The following is an 18,597-nucleotide window of genomic DNA, read 5'->3' as shown; positions in this document are numbered from 1 at the left end:
TTTAGAAAGAAATCGCATGGCATTTGGGAACTCAATTTTTTCTTTTAATATAGCTATAGTCTTGCACATGTCAAATCCAGCCTCCCTCTTTTGGTGAAGAATGTAAATTGTAACAAATTAGATTGTTAAATTAGTGCATGTCAGGTCATATGTCACATCAGATGTAACATCAATCAATAAAAAAACCCTAGGAAATTAGACTACAAGCTAGAGGAGGAAGGGATAGTACAATACAAACCCCTTAAAATAACAAACAAAGACGGACCTTTCGCATGTATAGCGATATGAATGCATACTTAACATATATCGTATCTGTGCACATACATATATAAGAGAAAAGGAGGCTGATGTGGAAAAAAAGGTGCTTTGAAGAAGCAGAGAAGTGAGTGGGAGAATATGATAATGGAGATTATATATAAAGAGAAGAAGGTGGCATGAGTTTGGTTATAACTTCACAGTTTTCTCCGAAGAAACAGAGAAACCAAAGAGTTAAGTGGGGAACCTCGAAGCTAGTTCAAACTAGTGGGAGGTTGTTTCACGTTTTAAGTTCACAAATCCAAATCCAAATCCAAATTTAGACGCAAACCCAAACGTCAATTGTTAGAAAGAAAGATTCTGAAAGAGATGGCTCGTGGAAAGATTCAGCTCAAGAGGATTGAGAACCCGGTTCACAGACAAGTGACTTTTTGCAAGAGGAGAACTGGTCTTCTCAAGAAGGCTAAGGAGCTCTCTGTGCTCTGTGACGCCGAGATCGGTGTTGTGATCTTCTCTCCACAGGGCAAGCTCTTTGAGCTCGCTACTAAAGGGTACGTATTATATATATCTTAGTGTTCATATATTTACATGTGACTTAAGAGTAACTTATATTCTATATATGAAATTTGATTAAAAATTCAGAACAATGGAGGGAATGATTGATAAGTACATGAAGTGTACTGGTGGTGGTCGTGGTTCTTCTTCTGCTACTTTTACTGCTCAAGAACAACTTCAACCACCAAATCTTGTACGTCTATTTTCTCTTTCGTTCTCATTAGTCAATTTTCACTTTCATCGAATTTTGATTTATTTTTGGGATTGATTGTCGAATGTGTTTGTTTTTAAATACTAGAATTATTTTTGGGTTGATTAAAACTAGCCGGTGATCGATGTCTCGTAGTACATATTTTCACTTCTTTCCATTTCATTCTTTTGGGGGGTAATTTAGACTTTTTGTTCTATAAAAGCTAGTATTAGTATTTTAGTATGCAACATGATAACACGTGTTGACATGCAGAGGGAAAATCTGTTGGACGTTGCTAATTGTTTTGAAATTAAAATACTCAGGAAGTTAGGTAGGGCACCTGATTCCGATTCTATACATGAAAATAGTTAGTGAAGTATTTAGTTAGTGAAAATAGGTAGGGCACATTCATTGCACCTAGCTCTCCAGTTCTCCGAATTTTAAATTTGTCGACTAGTGATAGGAACTGACATTATTGTGGAACGTTGTACTATCATAAAATAGAAACAAAACAAGTCAAAGTAACTACTGTTAAAGTAAAGATGCTTAGAGACAACTATAGTCTATAGACCTTTATTACACTTTAAATAGTATATTTATATCTTTCGTTATTCAATCGCATTGTGTTTCGGAATGAAGTTGTATTATATATTGGTTTATAATCAGCACAACCTTTTGATAAAAGTTGCTCTGACCACTTTATAAAGGTTGCCCTAAACTATTGTTATTGACTCGCTTTGAACTAGTATTATTTTATTGATGCATATACGTATTTCATGTTTTTTGAGAGTGTGTGTGTATACCACCATGGTCACTAAACTTTTCACCCGCTTTTAGATATGGCTTACAAATAATATATATATAGAAACATTGAAATAAAAGTTTATAATTCTCTAGAATCCGAAGGATGAGATCAACGTGCTTAAGCAAGAGATTGAGATGCTTCAGAAAGGGATAAGGTATATATTGATTATTACTTATTAACATACTATCTCTTTACTACGGTGTCTATTATGGGGTTAAAATTTGTACATATATGAGTAAATGTAATTAAAATGGATTTCAGCTATATGTTTGGAGGAGGAGATGGGGCGATGAATCTTGAAGAACTTCTTTTGCTTGAGAAGCATCTTGAGTATTGGATTTCTCAGATTCGCTCTGCTAAGGTATATAAACATGCTTTCATGCACATGTTAGGTAGACTGAATATAAAATATTGACTAGAAAAGTTTTGATGTAAAATCTGCAGATGGATCTTATGCTTCAAGAAATTCAGTCATTGAGGAACAAGGTAAGCAAATAAAACCATTGTATATTCAGCTTTCTAAGAATTAATATGAATGCAAGATTTTTGTTTATAAGAACCGAATACGAAAGTTAAAATTAATGTAACATTTTATCAAAAAAAATTAATGTAACATTTTTAACGGTTTTTTCTTTTTATTTATTCTGTATAAAGGAAGGAGTCCTCAAAAACACCAACAAGTATCTCCTCGAAAAGGTAACAAAATCAATGAGTACAACATTCTCATCATAGCACATTTTATGACGTTGGAGATCTATCAGCAGAATTATATCCGAATGCATTTCTTGAGATCTAGTCGAATACGATGATCTTTAGACTCCTTTGCTTAAATATTTTCTAATGATTTGTTTTGTTGGTGAATTAACGCAGATAGAGGAAAACAACAATAGCATATTAGATGCTAACTTTGCAACAGTCATGGAGACTAACTATTCCTATCCGCTAACCATGCCAAGTGAAATATTTCAGTTCTAGACCATAGGGTATTTAAAGACTATGTCTCACGAATTTAAATAACCTTGGTAAGTATAATATAGTGTTGTTAAATCACACATAATTAAAATAAAGCCTGTGGAACTTTGCTAGGCAGTTGAAATTCTATCTGTATGTTTTTTTTCCTCTTGTTTTTCATTTGTTGGTGTGAACATGAAATGAGTACAAGTGTGGTGTGTACTTAAAGCTCTTTCTGGTTTATATCTATGGTTTGAATTTATGGATTATTTGGTTTTCTGTTTAATTGAGGATACCTAGCTAGCCTCTTTTTTCAGTGTATTTACATTGTTATCCATGATGAAAAATCTAATGTCGACAAATCATAGTCTATGGAAAATAGAAATTCGACACAAAATCTAAAGTTTCTTTGATTCGATTCCAAAACTGATCATGTCATGAAATTTGAAACAAATCTAGAGAAGTATCTCAACATACTATTGGACTACAATTTATTGGCTAAAAAAGACTACCATTTATTGGGTCCCACTTTCAGATCCTTTTAGTATGTAGTACACAATCTGAGAGGTCAAAACATTAAAGTCAACCCTTAATTTAATGACATGCTAAAATCTACAACCATCATTTGTAATAGAAGAGACTTATTTGTTGCTTTTTCTGCCCTCTTCTTCGACATAATTGGTCTTCACGATTTGACCGTGAAAGCTTATTAAACGTCTTCGATAATAACGACGATTTAAATGCAATATTGCATAAAAAAAACATTAATGTTTTTTTTTTTTCCTGGTTTACAATCCTCTTTCAATCAAGTAGTTCATCATATATATACGGGAATTTTATATAGTGAGCTAAATCGATTATTCGTTAGTGATATTTTGTTTAGTTTGAGCTGGCTTGCATTTCACCAAATCAGTAATTATGTCATCCTGATCATACCTTTCAACTTAAATATGTAATTTTCAAGATACCTTAATTGCTAAATTCTCCGGTAGGTGCACTTTTTTTATCTCCATTTTAAATGTTTTTCAAAAATTTGGCTATGGAAAATGTATGTCAACTCACTTACTGTGGTTATCATCAGGGGTTGTTATTACTGTGTGATAGAAGACGGATAAATACATTTATTACTCTTCACCAAACCCTTTTCACTCTGTCTATAAATCTGTCCAATTCTATTTTTCTCTTCACCCAAATTAATCTAGAAAAATTAAAAGTCACACCTTATAAAACACAAACAAGTACTTCACAATGGCTTTCCACTTCCCGAGACTTTGCTTCTTCTCAGCTCTTCTCGTGGTGGTTCTTCATCTCCTTCATGGTGTCTCCGGCCAACTAGTTGAGGTTGAAGAACCTATTTCTGCTCCTCCGCCTCCATTGGTCGACCTAAACAGCGGTGATGGCATTGTGCCGGCGCTGTTTGTCTTCGGTGACTCTCTGATAGACAATGGGAATAACAATAACATTCCTTCCTTTGCCAAAGCCAATTATTTCCCTTATGGTATAGATTTCAATGGCGGTCCGACCGGTCGGTTCTGCAATGGCTTAACCATGGTCGATGGGATTGGTAAGTTTTACTCCATGTCTACATATATGGTGTTTTCTCTTCAAAACATGTTTTCATTCCTCCTAAAACTGGAACGAGAGGCTGATATAAGTATTAAATATGATACATGCATGCACTGATCATATAGCTCAACTATTGGGGCTGCCACTGATTCCGGCGTACTCGGAAGCTACCGGAGATCAAGTACTTCGTGGTGTCAACTATGCTTCCGCAGCCGCCGGGATTCTTCCTGACACCGGAGGAAACTTTGTAAGTTGCTTTTTATTCAAAATATAAAATATAAAATTTCGTCAGTTGCATGTTATTATATCCTTAATAAGAAAAGGTTGCATGTTACATATACACTCTTCTTTTGACTCTTAATTTGTTGTAAGAAATGTAAGTTATCCGAATAGCATAGTCATATACTTGTATCTACTAATCAACCAACCAATATTTTATTTGTATGTAAATAATTCTAATTGGATTTTATTTAGAAATACTATTATATATTTTACATAATTCTGAAGTGTATACCTATTTTCTATAATGAACTTGTGAATAAACAAGAGTAAACATCAAAAATTAATTTATGTTATTTTAAATCATTAATGAACTAGTTTTTCTAATTTGATTTCAACTTTAAAATTTATTTTTTAAAAATGAAGAAAAATCAATGATCATTAACAAAAATTATCAAATCAATCAAAATGCTTCCATTGTTTTTTTTTTAATAAAGAAAATATATTTTCAGTGGTGGTCACGTCACATGAGCTATGTTCATGATCAACATTGTGGTCAATTACATATTATACCAAGAAAAATGGTTGTGCATGGCCCGGGTAAATGCGAGAAATTAACGTTTAGTTTATGATCTGGTGGTCAGGTGGGACGCATACCTTTCGACCAACAGATTCATAACTTCGAGACAACGTTAGATCAGGTGGCTAGCAAGTCCGGTGGTGCAGTGGCCATTGCAGATTCGGTGACTCGAAGCTTGTTCTTCATCGGAATGGGAAGCAACGACTATCTCAACAATTACTTGATGCCCAATTTCCCTACCCGTAACCAATACAACTCCCAACAATTCGGCGATCTCTTGGTTCAACATTACACCAATCAGCTCACCGTAATACAACAAAAACAAAAGAATGATCTCTAATCTTATTTAATAGTACTAAACAAACAAGAAGCTAAAATGTAATCAAAATATATTGTTTACTTTTTTGTAATGCAGAGACTCTATAATCTCGGTGGTCGGAAATTTGTAGTGGCCGGACTTGGAAGAATGGGATGCATTCCTAGTATTTTAGCTCAAGGAAACGACGGTAAATGCTCTGAAGAAGTTAACCAACTTGTTCTTCCTTTCAACACAAACGTAAAAACAATGATCTCTAATCTCAACCAGAATCTCCCGGCTGCTAAATTTATTTACCTCGACATCGCTCATATGTTCGAAGACATCGTTGCGAACCAAGCAGCTTATGGTACGTACGTAATTAACAAACGTTAAGATAGCTAAACCAACTCTAACTAATTAATATCTATAGCTAATAATGATGTGTTGTTTGTTGTATAGGGCTTACTACTATGGACAAAGGATGTTGCGGGATAGGAAAGAACAGAGGACAGATCACTTGTCTTCCCTTTGAAACGCCTTGTCCTAACAGAGACCAGTATGTGTTTTGGGACGCGTTTCATCCTACCGAGAAAGTTAATCTCATAATGGCAAAGAAAGCGTTTGCTGGTGACCGCACTGTCGCGTATCCAATCAACATTCAGGAATTGGCTAGTCTCAATTAACGATTATGAAAGACTATCAACTAGAAATTAAAAAACTTGGTGTTGTCTTTGTAGTTTCTGTTTGTAAGATTTTGAGTCAAATCTGTTTTCCTTTTGAGACGTTTTGAAAACGTCTACTGTGTCACCAAACGGTCCAAAATCAATCTACTCGTCGTTTTTTTTTTCCTTTCAATATCATCAATTATGAAATAATAATTAAAAAACATAATCTTTTTTTTTTAATATATAAATCACACTAATCTCTGAAGCCTGTGGAGCTCCGGATATTTTTGCTAGTTTAAAAGCATCATCCAACCATAGATTGTTTCTACCGGCGGATAGAGTTAGGGACATAATTTAGCGCCGGAGAAACCATGGTTCCGGTGGCTAGGCACCGTGAAATGGCGGAGTCTTCCTTCTTGCTCCGTCATGTAATCTCTACACAAAAACTCCATTGAGAACTCATCCTCCACTTTCCTATCCACATCATGCACAAACACAGCCGTTGTCTCTCCATCATCCTTCCGCCTCCTCGCTATCATCCCCACTGTATAAATCGCTGTCATCCGCCCTGGAGTTTCGTCATCAAACCCCGTGGGAGCATCCACCATGATTAAATCCCACTCTGTTTCGTAAACCACCTCTGGTAAGCCCTTCAACGCAAGCTCGCACGCAGACACACGAAGATCAGTTGACACGCGACGGCACTCTTCCCTGTCTCTCGTCGCTGCCATGAGAGCCGTTGCGTCTCTTACCTTGGTATTGTACCGGACGTGGTACGATTCCAGAGACGGGAATTTCTCAGCGATTTTGTGAATCCATAACTCGTCCTCTTCTAAGAAGATGGTTCTTCCTCCGTGATTTAGCGCCGCCCACATCAAGCTATCGCGACCAAGACCAAATACCAGGAAGTTGCACGGAGATTTCTTCTCTAAAACCTGATGCAATTTAATTTGTATCATTTCTTTTTTGTGTCATCATTTACAATTTAATTCCCATTTACACTATTTAATTCATATTTACGCTAAGTTATAAAACACACGATAACAAATTCACTAGTAAACGAAAAAAGGAGCAAATTAACTACGGTCATTTGCTTATTTTTTTGTGACGTCTAAAATTCACATTCACTACCGGACTACTAAATTTGATAGTTATGTCACGGTTGCGCAACATTAATTAGTACAAAAGATTGGACTAGATTCATCTAAACTGATTTAATTTTGCTAATTATCATATTTCATTTTTTTTCAGAATTTGAGTTCTTGATTTATATCAATCAACAATCTGAAGTTTACATGTAAATAGTTTTTTTTTTTTTTTTTTTGTGATAATTAAAAAATGTACTTTGTTACCTTCTTGGTGACGGAGATTTCGGAGAGTGTTTGCTGGGGAGTGACATTGGAGGCGGCATAGTGGACGAGAGCATCGGCGAGCGAAGGAGGGATCTTACTACAACTTGTGGATTTTGAGCTCTGTAACTTACTTCCGGTGGAGGAAGTGGAGATCCGGAGAGTGTTGTTCAGAGGCTGAAATATTGAAGAAGACGGTGAGAAACCGGTTCTGGTGATGAAGAAGAGAGTGATTACGACGAGAGACACGAAGCTAGAGAGTATGAGTTTGGGGGTCATCGGAAATGGGAGATTAGTCGTCATTGGAATGCAGAGAGATTGTGCTAATTCTCGTTGCTCAAGTGACATACGTTACAGTTTTTACTGCAGAGAAAGGGTTTTTGTAGTCTTCAGGGGACAAAGAGACAAAACTTTTTAATTTTTCTTTTGAGCTTTGTCATGTGGTAGTTTGATTATTGGTGTGACTCACATTGAAACGTCGATGCTAACAATAGTAATTTGCTAATTAATAAAGGTTATGGTGTCATATCAGCTTATAGGGCCCAATTAAGGTTAAAGAGTAATATAGCAGTTACAATTTACAACACTATTTTTTTACTCTAATAAAAACAAGAGTATAGTCAATAATCTATATATATATATTTACATTGTAAAATGCTTTTCTAGGAAACTCCATTAGATGTTTATTTTTTATACTCTCTCTTCCTAATAAATCCAAGTTCCAAGTTTCAAGAAAACAAGTTAAAATTTAATTATTAATGCATCATATTTTTTTATTACTAATTTTATATAACTAAACCAATAGTATTCAATTATTTTTCTTAAAGTTTACAATTCATCATCATTAACTAATAAAAAATGCATTGAAAACTTTAAAATTTTATCTTTTTGAAATAGGTTTTTTTCCTAAAACTTGGATTAATTAGAAACGAAGAGACTAATTTTTAGGAAACTCCATTAGTTTTTTTTGTGTCTTGAGATACTATCTCAAAGTTACTAAAGTACATCTCTGTTTATGTAATTTGCTTCTCTGTTTTACATGTACATCTCTGTTTTTCTACTTTTTCTCGGCTTCGTTGATATGCATTTAAAAACAAACTCAACAGCGGGAAAACGGAAAAGCCAATCTCATTATTCAGATGTTTTATTACAATCCATACAAAAAGTTATGATACTGCCGTTTAGGCTTTTTTTTTACCTGCAGTAGAAACTCTAGACTTAATTAAAAAAAAAAAAAAAAAAAACTAAAAACCAAAAACCTGCAAGTTTAGAGCCTGAGGTTGACCACATATTGTATGGTATTCCTTTTTAGGTGATTTTACATGAAGTGTTTGAGAGAACATCATCAGTCGCAGCCTAAGGCCAAGCGCGTAAAGCCTTCACAGCAATTCGGAAGGCAGTTCTTGATGAACGGGTTATAAAAAGAAAACGAGAAGCCAAATAATCGAATAACTAACTATATATATTCTCCAACTAGACGGCTAATTTAAGTTAAAAACTTTTATAAGTTTGTTGTGATATTGTTTGGTTGCAAGGCTTTTTATTTAAAGCCTATGAGAAGAGCTTGTAAGTTCTTGCTGAAAGAATAATGTGTCTCATTCCTCCAATGGGCGCAAGAATTGCTATCAAGATTCCAGTGACTATTGATATCTGTAGTTAAGAAAACGGATTAAAGCGTTATTGAGTTAATTAGCTTGTGAATGAGCCTATTTGAATTAAGAAAGAAAGACTAACAATTGAGCACCACCAATGGACGCTATATCTTTTTGGTCGCTTCATGATCATCCATATAATGCAAGGCAACTGCAAATTAAAGAGGTATCATTATCATCCACCTTTATAATATATAATGTTTGCAAAGAACTAGATTTATGTTCATTCTTTACGTAGAGTAACTTACGAAGTACGAGGTTGATGAGAAGACAAGACCGCCGAAGAACCCTAAAAGACCTCCGAAAAAGGGGATACAAACTGCTACAAGACATATCAATGCTGCACAAACCAAGAATTATCTCAGTTTCTATTTCTCCAAGAAAAGAAAAGTAAAAGAGAAGCTAAATGAGAATTAACTAACCAACATATGTACTACGTGCGACTAGACGCAGTGTTGTTGAAGGAGCGAATTTCAGTGTTTTCACAAGATACGACTCGATTGTGTCAAAAACGATCATCGCAAAAACCTGTCAAGATGATCATTGTAATCAAAGTTTTGGAGAAACTTTTTCCTAAGTGAACAAAAGATAAGGAAAAAACTAGACACCTGATAACTTCCAATGACATGGATAAAAACCATGAAATTAGCAGCAGCTATAAGCCAAGCTGGTCTCTCTAAGGAAATGAGAACATCATCCTCAACAAGATCACCAAAAGCCCAAAAACCGGAGATAGCCACAAAAAGGTAACAAACGATGACGATTAGGTAAGCTACGACAACTCCTTTCCACATCGGTTTCTTGGAAGGAACTTCAGGTGTTGAAGGAATAGTAGCTTGGATCTCAAGAACCACACTATGTCCTGCAAACGCAAACGCTATGGTTCCAATGCCATTAAATGCATCAAAGACCATTGAGGCCACTGTGTCTCCCCTGACTCCATAAGTTGAAGGACGGTGATGCGTTCCTTTCGCTATTGACGCTACGGAAGCTATCATTGAGTAACTGCAACAAGTTTAAGTGTCCTTATAAATATTCAGAAAACAAAAAGAAGAATGTTTTGTTTGTTTTGGGTTTTAGGGTTTGGTGACAATACAGGAAAGACATGAGGGCGGCGAGGAGAGAGACGATTTTGATCGAGTTGAAATCAGGAGACTGAGAGAGGACAAGCTGGAGCGCCGCGAACCCGAGGATGTAATAAGTCTGACGGATATGTTCGAGATTCGGAAAGAGAAGCTCGACGAATTTCTTAAGCGATTTGCCTCCTGTCACGTTGTAGACTATGTCGGAAGCGATTTGGACCATAAGCTGTTGCGGCATGACGATCCAGTAACCTAGTTTTGGTCCGAACGCTTCTTGGCCTAGCTCGGGGTAACGGTCCAACCGTTTCCCGGGAACGGCTTCATGCAACTCCACCATTTGCCATAACGAGTAGAACGTTATAGCCCATGACATTATTATCGCAACAAGTCCAGGTCCCCTGTTAATTAGTAACAAATTTTTCGTTAAATACTATAACGACTTTATTTTGTGAAGAAAGATCAGAAAAAGTAAACCATTTCTTGAAAAATTACCAGCCAAGTTGTGACATTGCGAAAGGGAGACCAAGAACTCCGGCACCAACCATGGCCGTGACATTATGGAAGGCGGAGTAATACCATTTGGCCTCTCTAGACGCTGTGACTGGTAACCAATCGTTGTAATCCATTTGACGGTGATTGTTATTGTCTGTTGATCTTCCTTTGTTCTCCTCATCATCCTGATCAAGATTTTTGGCTTGATTAATATAAAGATGTTGTAATAATGTATGTTGTAGAATGGACATAAAAAGCACTAACAGCGCTTAATTAACGGTACAATATTTTGTTTCACAGGAAAGAAGAATATGATAAAATGTTAAGAGTCTCATTGATGAAACTAAACTATTCATGTGATGTAATATACTTAGAGAAAAGACAAGTCGGACCAAAATTCTACACTCTTTGCCATAAGAAGGAAAGACAAAGCAGATAGTTACCGCTGGAGGAGGTACGTGGTATGTCATTCTTGTCTTGTGTTTTCTTTAATACTCACAAAAAAAAATTAAAAATACAGGAAAGTGTATTTTTCTTTTAATACAATATGTATAGAGAAGAAAACAAAAAAAAAGAAGAAAAAAAAGAGAAGGGTAATTACTTGTTAGTGAGGATTGAAAAAAGTGGTGTTGTTTAAATAGAGATGTAATTAGGGTGAAAGTGAATTTTGATTACTTGGATCCTAGGAAAGTGAGGATGGTCTTTTGAACGAGTCTGCGGTTAATCCCATAAGTAAAAAAGTCACTTGCGAAATCCAACGACTCTGGTCTCTTCCTATTTTATTTTCTTTCAGATCTTTTCTTCTTTACCAACATTTCTAGCCTTACTCGTCCCGATGTTCTAGCTTTCCCACAATTCAATAAGCCTTTTTTTTTTGTGTGTGTGTTTGTGAAGAAAAATCAGAAAAGGTAAACAAATCGTCTAACTATATAAACTGAGAAAATTCGTTCTCACCAAAAAAAAATATAAACTGAGAAAATTTCATAAAATTACACTGCTTATTACCAAAGTTCCGTAAAATTACATATAGAATCATCAAATCTGTTACACGAGTTACTATTTTTTAATGTGTGTAAAAATATCATCCATATTAAAATACAGAAGTATGACCAAATATGTTTGATTTTGACATTCTGTGAATTATTACAGTGTTTTTTTTGTCAACAACATTCCGTAATTAGGCATTGAAAATTTATAACTTTGTACGCTATGTTTTTTTATTTATTTATATAATATCATTTTGTATTTATAAAACGAGAAATAAATAAAATATCCTAATTAAGAGATTTGAACTCAAACCTTTGCAAGAAAATAATGATAATAATACTGTTAAAAAAAAAGTGAATTTTTATATCAGCTTCCGCTCGCTCATCTACTACCACATGACAACTTTGACCCGAATACCCGTATATTGTCGGATCTTTGATTCCATACCCATTAATTGTACCGTAAAATAGTTCTGAGTTCTGACAAAATGAGGCCCCAATTTAGGGTTTAGTCTTTCGATTGAGACATATGATTTGGTTTTGGGGATATGATCGGTGAAGTTTTTTGGGTTGATGATGGAACTTTTCATGTTTATGCAAAAAGTTTTCTAATTTCTCAAGAATTCACCGTTTTTTTTTTTTTTCTCGTGGAATTTTATCTCAGTAATCAGTACCTTTAGTGAAGTCAGAGCAAAAACTTGTTTATGCAAAAAGTTTTCTAATTTCTCAAGAATTCAGCTTTTTTTTTTTTTTCTCGTTAAAGTTTTTGCTCAGTAGCTTTAGCTTGATACGTAGAACTGTTGCAGAGATTATCATGTGGGAGCTGAGCCAGAATCATAGAATGTAACTTTTGTTTTAGCACTTGGGAACACTATCTTCAATTAGTAGCAAATTTGGAGTTTTTGTTTTTGCTTTGCCTTGCAAATACATGTTTGTTTGTTTGACTCAACTCAATAGATAGACCTTGTGTATATACAAAAGGTAGCTTGACATTATAGTGTGGTCAATCTTGTTGGCCTAAGAAACAAATCGACTATACATTGTATCAATCCCTGGCTTCAACCACAGAAGAGGCACAACAACAACAAAAACGCTTATGAGTTCTATGGCTTTTTTTTTTTTTTCTTTTAGCTACCGAGCATTTCTTCCTGTGTATCGTTGCTGCTGTTGTTGTCCTGTTAAAGCTTGGTTTTTCCTTGATGCAGACTTTTCCACACGGGATTTGCGGACAGCTTGTTGGATCTGCTTCTCATGCTCTTTAAGCAAATCTTCAAGATTCCCACCAGGAGGCATCAATGGTCCTGAGTAATTGATTCTGTTTTTCCTTGGTGCATTGCCCTGACACAGCCCAAAACAACTTAATAATAATTACATACCAAGAGGTTGACGTACACAATATAACAAGAGGAGGCTTACGGTTGAGTAATCTCTGTTGGAATCTCTCCTATAAGATTCACCAGACAAGTCTCCTGTTTGAGATATTTTAGACTTCAGCTCTGCATTAGTTTGTCTTCTGATGCTTCCACCTCTGTTCCATTCTGTATCAGCCACAGTTGGGTGAACCATTGAAGAAGCATGTGCTTTACCATTCTGCTGGATCCCTCTTCTTGGTGGTTCTATCCTAAACCCGGTGCCACCTTCCTCGTCTGTTTTGAACTTATGGCTGATGCATGTGACTTTGGACTGCCCTGCAGCCATAAACTCAGGTGTCTGGGCTGTTTTGAGATCCTTTGGCCGTCCTCTTGTCACCGTTTCTCCCCCTCTTCTCTTGTTACCTTCTGCCCTTTGTCTGCAAACAAAACTTTCATTAGAAAACCCCCCCAAGAGAAGGACTAGCGAATGAAGATGTATGTAGCTTTACTTTCTTGCTTCTTCGTTGCGAAGCTTAGCATCAAGTTCCTTGCTTGGTGGGTATCTAGGTAAGTTTGATGGATTAGCAGGGAGTGGCTCCGTGGTGAAGAACTGAAGAGAAGAAAGTTTTAAACCGATCATGAGAATGCATCTAATAACTTGTTTAAGAAACATGTTAGTATCGATATATTACTTCGCTTCTCAAGGTAGAAGCAGCCGATCCCCGTTTTTCAGGTTCTATTGCCAGTAGCTTATTGATGAGCATCAGAGCTGATGGTGGGAACTGGTTAAAGGTTTCAGCAAGAACAGGCTTGTAAGGATGACTCGGTTTAAAGCTTGTTGCTAGTGGCAGTGTTGCTCTTCTCCAATAATCTTCCGAGGGTGAACCACAGAGCTTAAAGATCTTGTGCATCTGCTCCACCTGAGAAGCAAAAAAGGATAATTATCTCAGCAGCTGCTGTGTTCTATGAAAAATAGAGCTCTGAGAATCAGAATCTGAGTAGATGGTGTTTCGGATTACAAAGCCAGTGCTAAAAAATGTTCAGAAGAAACTAGTAAGGTATGAGAGTTCCATTACTTCTGTACGTCCTGGCATAATAGGCTTTCCGGCGAAGAGCTCAGTGAGAATGCAGCCAGCGCTCCACAGGTCTATGGCTGGTCCATACTCAGTGGCACCGAGCAACAGCTCAGGTGCTCTGTACCATAAGGTTACAACACGACTGGTCAGCTGCAGATCCTGATCACCCCGGTAAAAATTCGCCAATCCAAAATCACCAATCTTCAAGACACCTTCATTATTGATCAAGAGATTTGATCCTTTAATATCACGATGGAGAATTCCTCGTCTGTGGCAATGTTCAAGCCCACGGAACAATTGCTGCATATAGCACTTGATCTGAAAACGAAGTAAGACTCTTTTCTAACTTGAATATTCCAATCTTTCAAAGTGTATAGGAAAACAGAATTATGTAATACCTGAGGTTCAGAGAATTTGATTCCAGGAGTTGCGGCTAGACCTGCGAGATCGTGTTCCATGTACTCAAAGACTAGGTAGAGGCTACCTGAGAGTCTAGAGGTGACTAGACCTTCTAGCTTCATAACATTGGGGTGATCAAGCTTACGAAGAATGAGAATCTCCCTGGCCATAAACCGGACACTTTCTGGATCCATGTTCACAAACCGAACTTTCTTCATCGCCACAATCTTTCCCGTTTCAAGGTCTCTAGCTTTGTATACGCTGCTGTAAGTCCCCTGTCCAATCTATAACAATACACACAACATAAATTGTTATTTCAAGAATTTTGGAGGATCATGACTGTTTAAGGTCACGAACGAAAGATTTCGTTGAAAGAAAACAGAGAAGATCAACTAACTTTGTCTAACTTCTCAAAGGACTCTGCGCAGCGAGGAACCCATCCTTTAATGGCTTCTCCGGCAACAGAAGCCAACCAAGACGGCCATTCTGCGCCGGTGAGTTCGGTTTTATTGTTCATCACACGTCCTGTCTGCTGCTGCGATGGCTGCGCAACCGGTATAGCGGTGACTCTTCTGGTGGGGTTCCTAGTCGGAGCTCCCACAATAACCACCGGTTTAGTGCTGTTTCGATCAGATGACGTGGAGGGACGGCGCGCCACAGGATAACCATTAGCCACAATGGTGATAGAAGCTGAAGAAGTCGTACATGTGAAAGATCCTTCCTTTTTGGATGAAGAGGAAGACGACGGAGGATGATGAGGGATGAGTTGAAGGATGGATTTGCTGGAATCTAATAGGTCTTTATCGGTAACGGCGGCGCTTGGTGAACGGGCGGTGGCACAAATACAACCCATTACAAACAAATGACCACTCAAACTCCTACTTAATAAGAAAAATACTTGATGTTTTGCCGATTTTCTTTATCTATCTATCTCTCTACTCTGGTGTTGGTGATATGGTCGGCGACCAAAAACTTTCATTTTTGTTGTCTCTCTCACGTTTTTGTGAGTTTGTTGTCATAGAAAACTGGAACGTGCGTACCACTCAATGGTCCCTTTTTCTTCTAGAATCTAGATTCAAATGGGTCAACGACCTTTCGCTTTCACTAACTGATTTGTTTTTCTTCCGTTCAAAATTGGGTCTCATTGATTTCACAAAATGGGCCTCTTTTTATTCATAAAGCCCGACAATCTTTTCTCTGGTGTCAACTTTTCTCTGAAGTCTATGCAATATCCTTCCATAATCATGATTTGAATTGTTTCCATATGTGTATACGAGTGGACTTTGGATAGTTTTAACCGCAATAGCTTTTTATGATACCTCTATAAAATGTAAATCATCCCTGAGCTTGGGTAAATTTTTTTTGTTTCTTAATGAGAAAAGAAGCCTGAGAAATGAGAGCTCACGTGGGACAAAAAACTCAGAAGTGTAATGAAAAAAGAAGAAGTAAAAAGTAAACAGATCCTAACCCTATGCACATCCTATATTAACTGCTAAAAACGTACTCATATAGATCAAACAAGATCGTCTTCCAAATAATCGTACACGGAAATACTAAGTTCATTGTCCTCTTCCATATTCGCCGCCATGGAAGATCTATCTTCACAACCACCACTCCCAGACACAGCAGAATCGTTGTTTATGTTGAAACCGGCGTCGACGGCCATGCCAGCGTCGGAAGCTGCTTTTTGGATTGACTTAGGAGATGTATTGGAGGCGAGGGAGGTTGGGAGCAAACGAGGGAAGTTAAAAGCTTCATCGTCGAGGGAAGATAGTCGGTGCAAGCAGTAAAAAGCGACGTCGTGGGCTACGGCAGCGCCTTCGGCGGTGGAGAAAGAGCCTAACCAAAGACGTTGACGAGTTCCCGGAACACGAATCTCTGATACCCATTTTCCCCATTTTCGACGACGGATACCTTTGTACTTGCTTTGATCAGTTTCTCCGGCTCTTGAGTCCATTTTTTGGGTGCATGAAGATGAGATTATATGATCTTGAGAGGAAATGTCGAATATAAATACGTTGAAAGCAGAATAAAGTCGGGTAGAGTCCGATGCCGAATAAACACTATACGAATGTATATAAAGATATAATAATAATTGGGTTAAGAGGAAAAAAACTAATAATATATGGTCAAAGTATGACCAGGGGAATATGAGATATGGACATGTGGCTCGCACTGGTTGACGTTTTCTATTTTAGTTTTAGCTTTTCGGTTCTTTGGAAGATTCGAGTCGTGTTTCAAGTTTCAACTTGTTGAAGTTTACATCATCAACTAAATACCCAATTGGATAAACAAATGAATTTTCAACGTAATTAAAGCGATGGATACTGGATAATATGGATCATTGTAGACATATTGCGTGATTAATTGTTGATTTAGCTGCAGATATCAAAATACTGTTGTCTACAAATAATATTATTTTAATTTTTCTCCTTTTTACGTCAAGTATTGAACAAAAAGCCAAAATGGTTTAGCTAATAGCTACAAAAGCCTTGTAGTTTAAGAAATTTCTCAAATAAAAATAAACTTGTTATAAAACAAATTGGTGCAAATTTCATCATAAAACTCTTTAAAAATATACTATCTAATCAGAATCGATCGTGATTTTGTATTTTAAAAAGGAAAATAAATATATTCGTAGTAAAAAATGTAGATGTAACCTGTATATATTTATTTTCCTAATAATAGAAGCCATCAGATGATACGAATATATTTTGTATCTATACTAGTATAATCGCAACACTTTTGTGACAGATGGGTAAAAAAGCTTTCGGGTATATCGGATATCCGACCCATTTTAAAAATTTCTTCACAAAAAATTTGTTGGGTCAGGTTATGTTTAACCCAACTCATACACCGGATATTCCATATTTAATAATTTAGATTTTTAGAAGATTTGATTAAGATTTATAATTATGATTCTCCTATCATCTTTGTTTGATTTGTTTTTAACTATTTTGAATCATCATATAATACATAAAGTTAAAAAAAATTTTTTTTTTTTTGCATATACTGTGATTCGAAATTTTAAAAACGGACATATATTATCTAATTGACGAAAATGTGTGTTCAACGTTCTACATCGATTAAAATATTTAGACAATGATTCAGAATCATATCATAAATAAGAACATTAATAAAATAAATGAGTTTTTTGGCGGGATGGGTTTGGCGGGACGGGTTTTTGAATCAACAATAATAAAAAGATTAAAATATCATTAATCCGCCGCTTCAATACGGATTTAATCCTTAATTTTTTTAATACAAATCACAGGACGGGTTAAGAAATTACGGAACAGGTTATATTTCGGAAATGATTTATATGGCGGACGAATTTGAATCAATATTTATATACCGCTTTAATATGGGTTAAATCCTCTGTTTATTAATAATTATCTCGTGGACTCGTGATATACCGTTACTTAATAACAATTGTAAACTATAATATAAATAAATATGTTATAAAAAGATATAATTTACAAAATATTTTTATACTAACTTTAAAATTAAATCATTCCGTGGTGTACCGCGTTAAAATCTAGTTTCTATCAGTAAAAAAATGTACAGATGTAATATATTCGTATCATCTGATGGCTTCTATCATTACGACTTGATTCAAAGTCTGATAGAAAAGAAAAATAAAAAAATCACACAAGTACACAACAGTTTCATCACGACATCACGTGCTGAAACTTGACAAGAAAACGTGAGACTTGCCTCTCTCTCTCTTCTTTTGTTTGGTTACATTTTCATCAGGCATGACGTCTTCAAAATAGTCTTTAAACGGGTGCTGTGCTCTTCTAGGTCTTTCTATGTTTGACGAAAAGACAGAAAAGTTATCTTTTGTCTTGTCTTGTTTTGCACACTGAAAACGACTAATAAAGGGATTTGGGATTTGTATTTTGTAGTCTCTTTTTTTTCCCTCTTATTTATGAATGGTACACAAATTTAACACAAAACTAACTAAGATTCAGCACACGTAATCACTCACTTTTGAGCAACCCAATTTGAATGCAATGAGCTCTCTCTCCTTACCATCTTATCTACAAAGACCTTCCTTTCTTCTTTTAATTCACAAAACATTATAACGAAGTTTTGGTAAACAGGTCCATCACATTGAGATTT

The 18,597-nt window shown here is 36.0% G+C and overlaps 6 protein-coding genes and 1 long non-coding RNA gene across 7 annotated transcripts; 3 read left to right on the top strand and 4 right to left on the bottom strand.

Annotated features, from left to right (window-relative positions):
* Positions 1-190: 190 nt before the first annotated feature.
* On the top strand, positions 191-3,042 carry LOC9324904 (agamous-like MADS-box protein AGL12). The gene is made up of 7 exons (XM_002888795.2): positions 191-806; positions 898-1,003; positions 1,898-1,959; positions 2,067-2,166; positions 2,250-2,291; positions 2,460-2,501; positions 2,676-3,042. The coding sequence occupies exons 1-7, from the start codon at positions 625-627 to the stop codon at positions 2,778-2,780; spliced, it is 639 nt and encodes a 212-aa protein (XP_002888841.1). The 5' UTR covers positions 191-624; the 3' UTR covers positions 2,781-3,042.
* An 894-nt stretch (positions 3,043-3,936) lies between these two features.
* On the top strand, positions 3,937-6,274 carry LOC9323445 (GDSL esterase/lipase At1g71691). Its single transcript, XM_021035877.1, has 5 exons — positions 3,937-4,320; positions 4,448-4,569; positions 5,186-5,428; positions 5,537-5,786; positions 5,879-6,274. Exons 1-5 carry the CDS (start codon positions 4,005-4,007, stop codon positions 6,100-6,102), a joined length of 1,155 nt encoding a protein of 384 aa, XP_020891536.1. The 5' UTR covers positions 3,937-4,004; the 3' UTR covers positions 6,103-6,274.
* Positions 6,233-7,833, bottom strand: LOC9323444 (glucuronoxylan 4-O-methyltransferase 2). The gene is made up of 2 exons (XM_002887334.2): positions 7,437-7,833; positions 6,233-7,019 (listed from the first exon to the last, which is right to left on the bottom strand). The coding sequence occupies exons 1-2, from the start codon at positions 7,779-7,781 to the stop codon at positions 6,426-6,428; spliced, it is 939 nt and encodes a 312-aa protein (XP_002887380.2). The 5' UTR covers positions 7,782-7,833; the 3' UTR covers positions 6,233-6,425.
* A 708-nt stretch (positions 7,834-8,541) lies between these two features.
* On the bottom strand, positions 8,542-11,540 carry LOC9323443 (lysine histidine transporter-like 5). Its single transcript, XM_021035876.1, has 8 exons — positions 11,103-11,540; positions 10,660-10,844; positions 10,182-10,565; positions 9,694-10,090; positions 9,508-9,613; positions 9,334-9,425; positions 9,168-9,236; positions 8,542-9,083 (listed from the first exon to the last, which is right to left on the bottom strand). Exons 1-8 carry the CDS (start codon positions 11,127-11,129, stop codon positions 8,985-8,987), a joined length of 1,359 nt encoding a protein of 452 aa, XP_020891535.1. The 5' UTR covers positions 11,130-11,540; the 3' UTR covers positions 8,542-8,984.
* Positions 11,541-11,987: 447 nt separating this feature from the next.
* Positions 11,988-12,943, top strand: LOC110231080. Its single transcript, XR_002334166.1, has 2 exons — positions 11,988-12,488; positions 12,851-12,943. It is a non-coding gene; the product is annotated as an uncharacterized LOC110231080 (long non-coding RNA).
* On the bottom strand, positions 12,667-15,406 carry LOC9323442 (probable serine/threonine-protein kinase At1g09600). Its single transcript, XM_021035880.1, has 7 exons — positions 14,870-15,406; positions 14,472-14,756; positions 14,074-14,391; positions 13,690-13,917; positions 13,507-13,607; positions 13,062-13,434; positions 12,667-12,983 (listed from the first exon to the last, which is right to left on the bottom strand). Exons 1-7 carry the CDS (start codon positions 15,323-15,325, stop codon positions 12,777-12,779), a joined length of 1,968 nt encoding a protein of 655 aa, XP_020891539.1. The 5' UTR covers positions 15,326-15,406; the 3' UTR covers positions 12,667-12,776.
* A 551-nt stretch (positions 15,407-15,957) lies between these two features.
* On the bottom strand, positions 15,958-16,671 carry LOC9323441 (ethylene-responsive transcription factor ERF020). Its single transcript, XM_002887331.2, has one exon. The coding sequence runs from the start codon at positions 16,427-16,429 to the stop codon at positions 15,986-15,988; it is 444 nt and encodes a 147-aa protein (XP_002887377.1). The 5' UTR covers positions 16,430-16,671; the 3' UTR covers positions 15,958-15,985.
* Between the last annotated feature and the right edge of the window lie 1,926 nt (positions 16,672-18,597).

This window comes from Arabidopsis lyrata (genome assembly GCF_000004255.2).
Source record: "Arabidopsis lyrata subsp. lyrata unplaced genomic scaffold ARALYscaffold_2, whole genome shotgun sequence".
Classification (NCBI taxonomy): domain Eukaryota; kingdom Viridiplantae; phylum Streptophyta; class Magnoliopsida; order Brassicales; family Brassicaceae; genus Arabidopsis; species Arabidopsis lyrata.
This window is presented reverse-complemented; position numbering and strand designations above follow the sequence as displayed.